This window comes from Rhinoderma darwinii, chromosome 4, assembly GCF_050947455.1.
Source record: "Rhinoderma darwinii isolate aRhiDar2 chromosome 4, aRhiDar2.hap1, whole genome shotgun sequence".
Classification (NCBI taxonomy): Eukaryota; Metazoa; Chordata; class Amphibia; order Anura; family Rhinodermatidae; genus Rhinoderma; species Rhinoderma darwinii.
Window position 1 is genome coordinate 28,421,543 of NC_134690.1, and position 14,815 is coordinate 28,436,357.

At 42.9% G+C, this 14,815-nt stretch overlaps 1 protein-coding gene and 1 long non-coding RNA gene across 2 annotated transcripts in view; one reads left to right on the top strand and one right to left on the bottom strand.

The window, feature by feature from the left end:
* Positions 1-783: 783 nt before the first annotated feature.
* The window catches only part of LOC142760641 (aminopeptidase NAALADL1-like), a 56,576-nt gene continuing 42,544 nt past the window's right edge, over positions 784-14,815 (bottom strand). The window contains exons 15-19 of the mRNA XM_075863834.1: positions 12,704-12,785; positions 11,460-11,630; positions 3,793-3,880; positions 2,810-2,902; positions 784-1,227 (exon numbers count right to left, since the gene is read on the bottom strand). Coding sequence (XP_075719949.1) covers positions 1,044-1,227; positions 2,810-2,902; positions 3,793-3,880; positions 11,460-11,630; positions 12,704-12,785 — 618 coding nt within the window. The 3' untranslated portion in view covers positions 784-1,043. The remainder of the gene's footprint in view (positions 1,228-2,809; positions 2,903-3,792; positions 3,881-11,459; positions 11,631-12,703; positions 12,786-14,815) is intronic.
* Positions 2,082-14,815, top strand: part of LOC142760642 (uncharacterized) — a 40,111-nt gene continuing 27,377 nt past the window's right edge. The window contains exons 1-2 of the long non-coding RNA XR_012883332.1: positions 2,082-2,136; positions 2,790-2,927. This is a non-coding gene — a long non-coding RNA (uncharacterized LOC142760642). The remainder of the gene's footprint in view (positions 2,137-2,789; positions 2,928-14,815) is intronic.

Consider the following 14,815-nt stretch of genomic DNA (forward strand, 5'->3'; position numbering starts at 1 on the left):
ACCTGCAGCTGCCACTACATGCTTAGGAGTTTAATGAATAAACAGTATGCAGTAAGTTCCTGAGCTCCCCCTAGTGGGTACTGCAGGCAGCTAGAATTGTATCATTTCCTTCAATGTCTATGCATGGGATTTAAAGAGAATCTTTCACCTGCCCAGGCATGTGCAGCTGAGTGCACCATATAATAGGTACTGCTGCACAAACCCTGTCTGATTTTAAAAAAAAAAACTATCCTCTGTTATTTAGATATTGGTGCCGATATATTTGGTGCCCGATATGTAAATAACCCCCTGAACTGTCAATGGGGCGTCTCTTTATTTCTAAATGGCATGGAGGTGTGTTACTTATCGCTCTGACACTGTCCAATCAGCTACAGACAGTGTCAGGGCGGCTTGTGCTGTGTGATCTCTCTCGCAAGATCACACAGTCTTGTCGTTCTGCAGAGAGCGTGCGCGCACACCCGTTCGTGCGCACATCGTCACTGCTCCTGACGATACTCCCGCTGCCTTTGAACAGAAGACGAGGAGAAGAAGATCTATTCAAACCTGGATGTGAGTAGATCGGCTTCTCCACGCCTTCTGTTCCGTGGCGGCGGGAGTATCTTCGGGAGCGGCGATGTCAAAGATGTGCACGGAAACGGGCGTGCACGCACGCTCTCTGTAGAACGACAAGACTATATTATCTCGCGAGAGAGATCACACAGCACAAGCCGCCCTGACACTGTCCGTAGCCGATTGGACAGCGTCATAGCGATAAGTTTGAGACAAGGTTTGTGCATCAGTGCCTATTACTGCACATGTATGGGCTGGTGAAAGGTTCTCTTTAAAGCTTTGTACCAGAAAAATAAGCCCTGTAAGCACCAGTCCCCTATAATAATATAAAGAATACTTAGAAAAAAAATTGTAAAAGAAATAAGAGTAACGTGAATGGATTCCTTCATCTACCTGCATAATGTGTATTGTAAGTCTTTATATGTATAAGTCAGACATCTCAGTGGAGGGTCTTCTGAACATCGTTCTTCACTTATACCTGAACTTCTGTCATTTTACAATTTGGTGACGGTCTCCAATGTGGATGCAGCGCTCTCCACAGCCTGGATGGCGATGGTTAACTGGTGATGGACAAGGTTCCAGTGATGTGTGAGGTTGCTTTCAATGGCCGTCTGATAGGCATCGGCAAGACCTGGGAAAGTTGCCACGGGGGAACTACGGGTGGCCCAGAGAACATGGCTACACATGAAAGAAAAGACAGTGACTTATATGGTTAAACAAATTAAACTAAAATTTGAAAGGAGAATTAGTGAAGCGTTTGGGGCTTGTTCACAAATTGGGTGCGAGATTACGGTAAATTATCAGGACATGGTCACCTCGATGCGGCATTATATTTAGATATATGTACCGGCAGTACTGGCAGCCAGCAGAAGAGAGAACTGAAGCAAAACAAATCATGGTATACTCAATGAGAAAGCATGGTGAGATCAACCGGTAGCCATTGTGGTCTCAATGAGGAGACATGATGGAGAAAAAACCCTGGAGAGGTCATGCAGAAGGCATTGTCAACTTAACTAGGAGTCATGGAAAATTCAACCATGGAGATCTGACCAGGTTTAGTGGAACCTTTACCAAGGTCATGGTGGTATCAAATGGAGAGCATGGTAAACTCAATTTATAGGGGTTTTCCGAGGCGATAATATTGATGGCCTATTCTGAGAATAGGCCATCCATATCTGACTCCCATCAGCTGCATGAAGTGGCCGTGGCACATTTGGTGGTGCTGTACCTCTTCACTTGAATGGGACTGAACTGTTGTCAGCTGCAGTACCAGGCACAGTCACTACCAAATGCACGGTGCTGTGCTCGGGCTAACAATAAAGGGTACTTGTCAATATGCCATCAATATAGCAGCCCCGGAAAAGGCCTTTAATGTCATAATGATTTCAGCCTGGAGTTTTGGAGATGTCATTTAAAGACAGGCTCGTGTTTTTTTCAAGGCACTGTGGATTCCACTGGAGGCATGGTGGTCCCATCCAGTAGGCACCGTAAGCTCAATCAGAATCATAGTGATCTCACAGTGATGACATCAGCCAGAAGCCATGAAGACCTCGAACAGGGTCATGGCAATTTCAATTAGAAGACATGGTAAACTCAGCTAGTAGTCAACTTGAACTTAGCCTGGTCCTATCTACAAGTTGAAGCGCTTTCCCAAACTTAACAACCCCCTTCCTGCAGTAACTTACAGCAGAAAGGGGGGTTTTCAAGTTTTTTATGTAGATACGATCAGGTCGAGGGGCACAGCTCGGCTGGTGGGACATGTGGCTTATTTTCTAAGGGGGGAGCTACTCTGAATTAGCCGGGGTATTTAGATCTGAGTAGCTCCTGGGCCCCAATGCAATTGTTACCTCTGCCTCCCCTATAGCTACACCCCTGAATTAGATTCAGGGCTAGTGCAGAAGACTGAATATTTTCCCCAATTGAAGGAAAGCCAAGGGAAGCAGTGGCGTCCCCATATATTCCCTGGAGAGAATATGTAGTACTACAGCACATGGCAGTCATTCAAATAAGTGGCCTTGTAATACATGGTTGTTCCAAGTAACCCAAAGCTGGAGCCGTTCTTTGTAGCGGCTCTACTCCCAAAGTTATAGATAGTGGTGACCTCCTCTATGATGTTCATATGCACGAATGGGGCATGTGGACAGGGGTTGTAAAGTTGGGTCAACGCCTTTAAAGCCAATTTGGGGTGGAAGCTTCTACAAAGTGGTACAAATTGAGTAATTGTTCATTTATATCAACAGTTGGTTAAATCGATTTGTACCTGAAGTAGAGTCTGTCTGGAAAAGCCAAATGATTTATGAAGGATCTATCCAGCAGCATGAGCTGGTCATTAATCATTCGTATCTTCAGTGGCCTGGAAGTAAAGACAGAGAAAGCAAGTGAGCCGGGCTCTGGGCACAAGGATGGATCATATGTATAGTAGTCAGCCTCATTCTTGTATGTATTTCCATTGCATAACCATGTGATAGAATAGTGCCCCTAGTGGTCATTTTATGGAAATACAGCAAATGTGAGCACTTAAAGAGCGCTCTGTGTGGGCCGGCCTTAGACGATCAGGAGGCGCCACAGATGACCTTGCATCTAAGGCCTGTACCCACCACAAATCACGTATAGCACTATTATTTGTATACAACTCTCATCAGATTATTTTAATGTTGGTCATGGTATGTTCATATTATTTGAATACTGTATAGCAGCATTTATTTAGGCATTGCTGCTTAGGCACTGTACAGTATATTATTTTTGCAATGGATGGTCGTGGCCACACTGTACAGAATTGTTATTTAGGCAACTATATGAAAGTGTTATTTGGGCACTATACATATAAATGGCAACAGGGTGTACTGTACAGGGCACCACCTGTCCTGTTTCCATGAATACACAAGGCCATCAATGGACATTTGGTGGAGGTCCGACCCCAGCAAAATGAAGGGGCTGTAGTTCTAGACACAGAGGTGCATCCATACATTCACTTGAATAAGGCAGAGTTGCAGGACTAGGCACAGGCGCATGGTTGGATGGGCTGCTATGTCGGTTTGCAGCCCTCTAGCCAGCAGTGCAGCCCCTTCATTGTGATGATTGGCAGGGGTCCCAGAGGGTCAGACCCCCATGATCACCCATTGATCCTATAGATAGGTCATCAATATTTATTCCTGGAAAGACCATTTGCCGCTATATAAAGGAAAGCACTCCGTGTCACATGACTACATATGGAGTAGAGTATTGTCTTCACAGGACACTTACGTCTTATCTGTCTCCGGTAAATTTTTGATGGCCTCCTCCAAGGACTCAGCTGCTACTTTGTATCGATTAATAGCCCATTTTAATGGCTCTATAAAACAGAATGATTTACATAAAACCCATGAGCTAAATGAATGAAACAGACAGACAGCCATTTTGAAATCTTCAAGGAGCTATGAGTCATGTGACATAGATAGAGGCGACTATTTTGGTTGACGTTATTGATATATCGTAGGTAGTTCTTCACCCATAGTATAGGAAATAATAAAGACCCACTCAATAAAGGTTTAGAAAATGGATAGGTATAAACTCATCCCTCAATATAATTAAATATATTATTATTATTATTTGTATTATTATTTAAATTATTATTATTTATTGAACTTACTTAGGTGTTATTAATTATATATAATCAATCAGGACTAATATAGTCTCTGTCAAGGAATTACTACTTGAGCAATTCCCCAGAGTGCAAGTTTATGGAATTGCTATACAACCAATTCCCCAGAGGCAGCTGGAGACCGCCTGGATCAAGCATACAGGTAAATCAGCTACCTCAAATCCGTCACAACTCTGGTCAGCAGAGTCTAAGGCTACTCTATGGTCTTCACCGGAGCCCACCGCAAGGCAGGTTGGATTTGGCTGCATAGAACCCAGGTTGCTTTTACAGAATAAGGTGTTAGACGGGAGGTGCAATGCAGGCAATACCAGAAGGGATAACCGGACAGCCAGAGTGGTAATAAACTAGCAGAGTTCAAAAATCAGGAGATACTACAAGTCCAAATCGTTAAACAGAAGAATACCAGGAGTTGCAGAGGTCAAAACCAAACAAGAGCAGAATGTCCAAATCAGTGAGCAGAGGGAAAATCCAAGACACAGCCAAAGTCCAATTCAAAGAGTCCAAATAGTCAAGGTGATACAGGGTGTAACCAGGAGCTTGATCAGATACATGCATACCCTAGAAAATCACAAGCAACAATGAGAAAACTCAACAGATTCAAATACTCCACCCTAGAATCTGATAGATTTCAGACTGATACAGGGAAAACCAAGAAGAAAATTCATGTGTCATGTCCCACTTTACAGGCCCTGCACTAGGAATAACATAGTTACAAAAAGTTACATCAAGTTCAACCATTGGAAGAGAGAAGATGTAACGTGTAGATAGGACCTCCCCCGTCTCGCTAGAAGACCGCCATGCACCTTTGTGTATGATATGTCCCATGTACTCGTACTACGTAAGTATATGCGTATGCGTTAAATACGTAGTTTATTATGTATGAATTTATATTGCTGCACTACCACCTACTGGCCCAAACTGTGCTATTAACTGTTATTGTATTGTGGTACATGTAGTGGGACCTTTTAATTACATGGCCTCCTGGTCCCTAATCTGAGGACCATTTGATGGTGCAGAGGGCAATGTGTTGACGTGTGGGTGGCATTGCACCACTTCATAAATCCCCTATAGAAGCGGTGGAGCTGTATATATAGTGCAGACTGAGCCATTGTAGGGCAGTTCGGGCGCGTGCCCAGGTGAAGCACACACTACCCTGCTGAGGGTACAGGCCATTCAGGCTGCTGTGGCAGGAGAGAGAATGGAGGAGAGGTTGCTTCAGACGACAGGGGTAACCTGCCCAGAGAACTGACATCCATGGCTGGGGATGGGAAGTAGCGGTCACCACAGCTCTAGTGATCAAGAGGAAGGCCTTGTAGCTGAAAGCAAAAACACACAGAAAACCCCTGCCAAGGTAGAGAAGAATACTGGTAAGGACCGTACTACGCAAGTATCTATTGTTGGGCTTGGAATGACAACTGGTCCTGAAAAGCGAGCAAGGGTGGTGTGTGAGGAACCACTGTACAGGTAGCAGTGAAGGGGACGTAGGGCAGACGTGACCCAGGACAGTCAGTGAGAGGTGTACCGGTCCCAAAGTGGGAAAAACTATAACTATTGTCTGTGGCCGTGTGCACCATCAGTACCGGTCTGAATTGTATTTATTTGAAAGTGCAGTTAAAAGTTTTTAAGTTTGCCATTCTAACTTCTGCTTAGTTTCATCTTTCTACGCAACATCCCTGTGGGGTAATTAACCATCTTGCCATAGCACCCACCACCTTTCAAGCGTAATGTACTGGTGCTATTGGCACCTGCAAAGCTGTAAGCCATGATGGCTCTGTGTGGGAAACACATCCGCATGGATACATCCGAAGGACCAAGCTACGAGTGTGACTCGAGGACTGTGAGGAGGGTAAGCTGGCGCCTGGACTAATTGTCCTCTGCGCCAGCCCCTGTGTTCAGATAAGCAGGTCTTAAAGAGAACCTGTCACCTGCCCAAAAAAAACTGCAGCTGACATCTCAGTTAGATTGCAGGTGCCTCACAGATTCTGCCACTTTTTATTTCTTTCTTCTAGCACCCACCGTTCCTGAGATATTGGGGCCGTTAGTTCTGGAGTCGGATATGCAAATGAGGCCTTTGACTGTCAAGTAGGCGGTTTCCCCTTATCAAGTGACAGTGTTATCCGCCCACTATATGGTCCAAGGCCTTATTTGCATATCGGACAGCAGAACTAACGGCCCCAATATCTCAGGAACGGTGGGGGCTAGAAGAAAAAAATAAAAAGCGGCAGAATCTGTGAGGCACCTGCAATCTAACTGAGATGTCAGCTGCAGTTTTTTGGGCAGGTGACAGCCACCCATATATATTACCATGCATATACAGTGAAGGAAATAAGTATTTGATCCCTTGTTGATTTTGTAAGTTTGCCCACTGTCAAAGACATGAACAGTCTAGAATTTTTAGGCTAGGTTAATTTTACCAGTGAGAGATAGATTATATAAAATAAAAAAAAAAAACAGAAAATCACATAGTCAAAATTATATATATTTATTTGCATTGTGCACAGAGAAATAAGTATTTGATCCCTTTGCCAAACAGGACTTAATACTTGGTGGCAAAACCTTGTTGGCAAGCACAGCAGTCAGACGGTTTTTGTAGTTGATGATGAGGTTTGCACACATGTTAGATGGAATTTTGGCCCACTCCTCTTTGCAGATCATCTGTAAATCATTAAGATTTCGAGGCTGTCGCTTGGCAACTCGGATCTTCAGCTCCCTCCATAGGTTTTCGATGGGATTAAGGTCTGGAGACTGGCTAGGCCACTCCATGACCTTAATGTGCTTCTTTTTGAGCCACTCCTTTGTTGCCTTGGCTGTATGTTTCGGGTCATTGTCGTGCTGGAAGACCCAGCCACGAGCCATTTTTAATGTCCTGGTGGAGGGAAGGAGGTTGTCACTCAGGATTTTACGGTACATGGCTCCATCCATTCTCCCATTGATGCGGTGATGTAGTCCTGTGCCCTTAGCAGAGAAACACCCCCAAAACATAATGTTTCCACCTCCATGCTTGACAGTGGGGACGGTGTTCTTTGGGTCATAGGCAGCATTTCTCTTCCTCCAAACACGGCGAGTTGAGTTAATGCCAAAGAGCTCAATTTTAGTCTCATCTGACCACAGCACCTTCTCCCAATCACTCTCAGAATCATCCAGATGTTCATTTGCAAACTTCAGACGGGCCTGTACATGTGCCTTCTTGAGCAGGGGGACCTTGCGGGCACTGCAGGATTTTAATCCATTACGGCGTAATGTGTTACCAATGGTTTTCTTGGTGACTGTGGTCCCAGCTGCCTTGAGATCATTAACAAGTTCCCCCCGTGTAGTTTTCAGCTGAGCTCTCACCTTCCTCAGGATCAAGGATACCCCACGAGGTGAGATTTTGCATGGAGCCCCAGATCGATGTCGATTGACAGTCATTTTGTATGTCTTCCATTTTCTTACTATTGCACCAACAGTTGTTTCCTTCTCACCGAGCATCTTGCTTATTGTTTTGTAGCCCATTCCAGCCTTGTGCAGGTCTATGATCTTGTCCCTGACATCCTTAGAAAGCTCTTTGGTCTTGCCCATGTTGTAGAGGTTAGAGTCAGACTGATTAATTGAGTCTGTGGACAGGAGTCTTTTATACAGGTGACCATGTAAGACAGCTGTCTTTAATGCAGGCACCAAGTTGATTTGGAGCGTGTAACTGGTCTGGAGGAGGCTGAACTCTTAATGGTTGGTAGGGGATCAAATACTTATTTCTCTGTGCACAATGCAAATAAATATATATAATTTTGACTATGTGATTTTCTGTTTTTTTTTTTTAATATAATCTATCTCTCATTGGTAAAATTAACCTAGCCTAAAAATTCTAGACTGTTCATGACTTTGACAGTGGGCAGACTTACAAAATCAGCAAGGGATCAAATACTTATTTCCTTCACTGTAGATATATACTGTAACCAAGGACTGTGCCCTCCTGCGAGAGACTGTAAATAAGTTCAGTTTGATGCACCCGCCATCAGTGGCATAGCTATAGGGCTTGAAGCGGTCACAGTTGCGACCGGGACCCCAAGCCTGGGGGGCCCACAGGGCCCCCGTTGCCACAAAGCGCTAACCGTGTAGTAAAAATTTTTTAATTCTTTATTGGCGCCGGTATTAGTTATGGATGGGCAGGGCAGGGCTGAGGGCTCCTTAGACGTCACGGTCACATGGTACATTCCGTGTACCATGTGACAGAGATGTGAGGCAAGTCAGAGAGAGAACACAATGTGCGTTGCGGTCTGTGTTTGCGGTGGAGAGGAGAAGGGGGTGGCTTTAAATTACCGGCCGCCCTCTCCTCTATCCACCACAAACCGCACAATACAATACATTACAAACTGGGGTCACGACCTCCTGGGGGGGTCGTGTGATGACCTCTGGGGGGTCGCGACCCACTCACAGTTCCAACTGTATCTGCATCTTCAGGATGCAGATATAGTTGAATTCAATGATGGAGCAAGGAGCGGACGGCTTCTTGCTCCAGCATTCACTGACGCGTGAGAGTGATGTAGTAACGTAGTATCATCGTGGGAACGAGGATAGGTAAGTCATTTTTTTTTTTTTTTTCTGTGAGGCACATATGGGGGCATATATATTTAATGTGTATGGGGCAACTATGGTGGTCATTATACTCTGGGGCAGCTATGGGGGCATTATACTGTGGGGAGGCACTACAGGGGCATTATACTGTGTGTCGGCAGTTATGGGGCATTATACTGTGTGGGGGAAGCTATGGGGGCCTTATACTGTGTGGGGGCAGCTATGGGGGCATTATACTGTATGGGACAGCTATTGTGACATTATACTGTGTGGGGACTTTATACTGTGGGGGCAGCTATGGAGGGCATTATATTGTGTGAGGGCAGCTATAGGGTGCATTATACTGTGTGGAGGTCAGTTATGGGGCATTATACGGTATGGGGCAGCTATGGGGGATATTATACTGTGTGGGGGGCAGCTATGGGAGCATTATACTGTGGTGGCATCCACGGGGGCTTTTGGGCAAGGCGGCTGGGCATAGGCACGCATAGGGGTTTAGAGGTATTGGGGAGAGGTAGGGGGCCCCAAGCTGAATTATTACACCCGGGCCCATGAGTCTTCAGCTACGCCCCTGCCCACCATGACTGATGTGCCTGGGTTTGTGTGGTTGAGTAAAGATTTATGTTTGCTGCATTTTATCCATGTGTCCGCCTGCCATTTTTTTCACGCCATCAAAAGTTCCTTTAGGGTGGGGACGCCAATTGAACCCATCACCTTACAAGGATGTGGCAGAAATAAAAGGGGTGGCTTATCACAGGGTTAACGCAGATTTTCCCCGAATGTCCCTGAAGTCCTGGGATCAATACATTGTAGGGATTTAAAGGGTAAATGCAGTCAGAATAATCTTCAAATGTGAGATTACATTGTCTGGGATCTTGGATCACCATTGGTTTCAAGACTAAAAGTTTTCTATAAACAGATCAGGATGTGAAAACCCAGAAAATTATAATAGGCTTACTATATTGATTCTGCATTCAATGGGGGTGATATCTGCCAGTCCCCGGTCCTTCTTGTATAAAAACTGTATAAAATAACATCATGTCATGTAATCACTGTCGCATGATGTCACATCAGCCTGGATACCATGCCACTAGCAGTGGCGGATTATCATCCCAGGGGGCCCATAGCCGCTCGAACCGCACAAGACCGCACGGACCCCCTTATGCCAGGTGGCGTCGCTAGCACTGGAGGGGGCCCCGATGCTAGCGCCAGCCACATTCATTTGTATCTGAGTCCTCAGATACAAACGAATATTATAGGCTGCAGGCCGCAAGCGTCTAGTCCGGAGGCTTCATATGCGTCCAGCTTGAGCGGCTGCCACGAGAACGCAGCAAGGTAAGTAAGATGTATATTTATTTTTTTAGGTGGGGTAGCGCTGTGCATATATACAAGGGGGGAGGGAGTTCTCCGTTACACTATATACAAGGGGGGAGTGCTGGGTGGCCCTTTATACAAGGGGGAGGGTAGCGCTGTGTGGGCCTATATACAAGGGGGGGAGCGCTGTGTGACACTATATACAAAGGGGGGGAGTGCTCTGTGACACTATATACAAGGGGGGAGTTCTCTGTTACACTATATACAAGGGGGAGGGGAGCGCTGTGTGGCACTATATACAAAGGGGGAGCGCTGTGTGCACTATATACAAGGGGGGAGCGCTATGTGGCCCTATATACAAGGGGGGAGCGCTAAGTAGCCCTATATACAAGGGGGAGCGCTATGTGGCCCTATATACAAGCGGGAGCGCTAACTGGCCCTATAAGCAAGGGGGAGCGCTGTGTGGCCCTATATACTAAGGGGGAGCAGTGTGTGACACTATATACAAGGGGGGGCTGTGTGGCGCTATCCACAGCGGTATGTGTGTGGCGCTCTTTACACGGGGGGGGCTCTGTGGCGCTATTTACAAGAGGGGGAGGGTTGTATGGCGCTATCTATAGGGGGCTGTGTGTAACACTCTACGGGGGGATGTGTGTGGTGCTAGCTATAGTGGGGTGTGTAATATCTACACGGGCTGTGTGTGGCACTATGTACAGGTTGCTGTGTGTGGCACTATGTACAGGGGGCGGTGTGTATGTGGTGTTTTACAGCGTTTGCTATTATTATATTCAGGCGCGCAGTCTTTGGTGCTATTATATTTAGGGGCACAGTGTGTGGCACCATGCTAATTTTATTTTCGTTTATAGGGGTGGAAATGTTGGAAAAGTGAGGAGCCGCAGACATCTGAGTGGCAAATTCTTCAGAAATGGCTCATGGCCGGGAGAAGTCGTCATGAGCTCTGGACCGGATGGATAAGAAACAGAGGAAAAAAACTACTAGAATCTGAGATGTCGTCACCTGTGAGTCACTAGATTTATAGAGAATCTGTCACCTCTCCTGAAATGTTTATTATAGGAAATCCTTGTATTTCACAAAAAGTCTTTCTGAAGTCCAGGACTGATAGACAATTCCCCTTGTCAGGAGGTTGTGTCCCTGCACAGTGTGATACTGTCAGTATATAGGGACACAGCCCTTTGACAAGGTGAATCGTAACACCCATTTGTTAATGATTGGCCAAAAAGGTAGTGTTAAAAATAGTTACGGCGCGGCAGGGCGGCGGTGCGGAAGGGGGGCCCAAAATAAACACAATAAATCAATAGCTTCTCAATATAAATAAATCAATAAGATAAATAAATAAATATATATATAAATACAGTGCAATGATGACTACTATAGTGACCGGTACCTAGAGAGATGCTATACTTGCTGAGATTGCTCTGGAAACTTTCCGCTTTATTATAATATTCATCCAATTTTTCTCCATAGTCTCTCGCCCCCAGTGGCACGATGAGACTGTCCGATAGCCGCAGCAGGACATTTCCAGCAGTGCGTGCCACCGTCTGATGGCTGGTAAAATCTACAAGTAAGGACCACACATACAATTACAGGGTGACATTGGCAATTGATCTGGATATAAATGACTTCTTAGACTCCTAGAGGAGAACTCATGCACGTTATATATAAATGCCCCATGACATTATATTCTAATAATGTAATTTTCTTTTAAATACCATATTCCTGTCATAAATTATTAGTATTTGAAGTTGCAGGCTCACTGTGCCCGTGACCCTATGATAACACTGCCTGTCTCCATCATATTTTACTTGATGGGACATTGACATGGACCCCAAACCAGATGACCATATGACATTACTAAATAGCTAAAGGGGTTTGTCTGGATTAGAAAACCCATTTCAAATACCCTATTAAGGCATTCTGAGATAATAGAAGGGGGTCTCTCATCCACGAACCTGAACCGAGAGTGACTATAAAACACATTTTTATCTCTTACGGCCCAACACCCAAAACTCTCCTGTGGTGGCGCTGCAGGAGAATTGAACACTTGCTGTGGGCTTCCTACTACAGATTACAGCTAGTCGATGGAGATTGCCACTTATTTTCAAGGGTCCCTTCTAAAACAAAAGGATTGTAAAAGGTGAACAATCCCTTTAAGCTGCTCTGTAAAAATTAAAGCTGCACTGTGATTGGTTGTTATGGTCCATACTGTAAAGTATTATTCGTCAATACTGGCGCACTGTGCGAGCATTGTGACAGTGTCGTACAGCGATTACCACAATGCTAAAAACACAGTGCCAGATCTGCCCCATCCAAATTCTGCCCCAATAGATTTTTCTTTAAGGTCTCTAATTAAGTCTTGATCTGGTGCCATGAAGTAATTCTGCAAAATATGGAAATCTAACATCTCCTAGACTTGGTGGGAGACAAGTGACAACCCCTCTGGGCAAGAAAATAGTGTTCACAATGGTTGTCACTTTTTGGCCCCAAGAATTAGTACCAGAGAAAAAGTTGCTCTACTGTAATATGGATTGGTGGAAATGCTCCTTGGTGTAATTTTAAGGACATTAGACCAGTTTCACACGGCCGTAAATATATAGTTATTTAGTATATTATTAGAATTCATCATTTTACCTGGGTCTATATATCTAGATGCGTAATCAAAAGTGTCAAACGCTGTGTGGTATGCGGGATATATCCGAGCCGACGTCACCCTCTGGGAGTTTTAAAGAAAAATAGAAATATATTATAGTAGTTACATTCTTGTATATAGGAGTAGCATTATAGTAGTTACATTCTTGTATATAGGAGCAGTATTATAGTAGTTACATTCTTGTATATAGGAGCAGTATTATAGTAGTTATATTCTTGTATATAGAGGCAGTATTATAGTAGTTATATTCTTGTATATAGGGGAAGTATTATAGTAGTTATATTCTTGTATATAGGGAGCAGTATTATAGTAGTTATATTCTTGTATATAGGGGAAGTATTATAGTAGTTATATTCTTGTATATAGGGAGCAGTATTATAGTAGTTTATATTCTTGTATATAGGGAGCAGTATTATAGTAGTTATATTCTTGTACATAGGGGCAGTATTATAGTAGTTATATTCTTGTACATAGGGGCAGTATTATAGTAGTTATATAATTGTATATAGGGAGCAGTATTATAGTAGTTATATTCTTGTATATAGGGGGCAGTATTATAGTAGTTATATTCTTGTATATAGGGGCAGTATTATAGTAGTTATATTCTTGTATATAGGGGCAGTATTATAGTAGTTATATTCTTGTATATAGGGGGCAGTATTATAGTAGTTATATTCTTGTACATAGGGGCAGTATTATAGTAGTTATATAATTGTATATAGGGAGCAGTATTATAGTAGTTATATTCTTGTATATAGGGGGCAGTATTATAGTAGTTATATTCCTGTATATAGGAGGCAGTATTATAGTAGTTATATTCTTGTACATAGGGGCCAGTATTATAGTAGTTATATTCTTGTATATAGGAGGCAGTATTATAGTAGTTATATTCTTGTACATAGGGGCAGTATTATAGTAGTTATATTCTTGTATATAGGGGAAGTATTATAGTAGTTATATTCTTGTATATAGGGAGCAGTATTATAGTAGTTATATTCTTGTACATAGGGGGCAGTATTATAGTAGTTATATTCTTGTATATAGGGGCAGTATTATAGTAGTTATATTCTTGTATATAGGGGCAGTATTATAGTAGTTATATTCTTGTATATAGGGGCAGTATTATAGTAGTTATATTCTTGTATATAGGGGCAGTATTATAGTAGTTATATACTTGTATATAGGCGCAGTTACATAGTTACATAGTTTGTACGGTTGAAAAAAGACACATGTCCATCAAGTTCAACCAAGGGATGGGAAAGGGGAAGTGGGATGTATTATAGTAGTTATATTCTTGTATATAGGGGGCAGTATTATAGTAGTTATATTCTTGTATATAGGAGCAGTATTATAGTAGTTATATTCTTGTATATAGAGGGAAGTATTATAGTAGTTATATTCTTCTACATAGGGGGCAGTATTATAGTAGTTATATTCTTGTATATAGGAGCAGTATTATAGTAGTTATATTCTTGTATATAGGAGCAGTATTATAGTAGTTATATTCTTGTATATAGAGGGAAGTATTATAGTAGTTATATTCTTCTACATAGGGGGCAGTATTATAGTAGTTATATTCTTGTATATAGGAGCAGTATTATAGTAGTTATATTTTTGTTTATAGGAGGCAGTATTATAGTAGTTTTATCCTTGTATATAGGGGGCAGTATTATAGTAGTTATATTCTTCTACATAGGGGGCAGTATTATAGTAGTTATATTCTTGTATATAGGAGCAGTATTATAGTAGTTATATTTTTGTTTATAGGAGGCAGTATTATAGTAGTTTTATCCTTGTATATAGGGGGCAGTATTATAGTAGTTTTATCCTTGTATATAGGGGCTGTAATATAGAATTTATATTTTTTTACATAGGGGGCAGTATTATAGTAGTTATATTCTTATACCGAACAGGCAATATTATGCTAAGTACCCCCTACTCAAATAAATTACTTATTATCTACAGAGGCAATATTACAGTAGCTGCTTTTAATGTAGTAAAGATGTTCTACATGGATTGCTGTATATGTGAAGTGAGAACTTCTGTATCTTTGAAACCAGAAATGTACTTATAGAAGTTGTTACTTCCCCTCC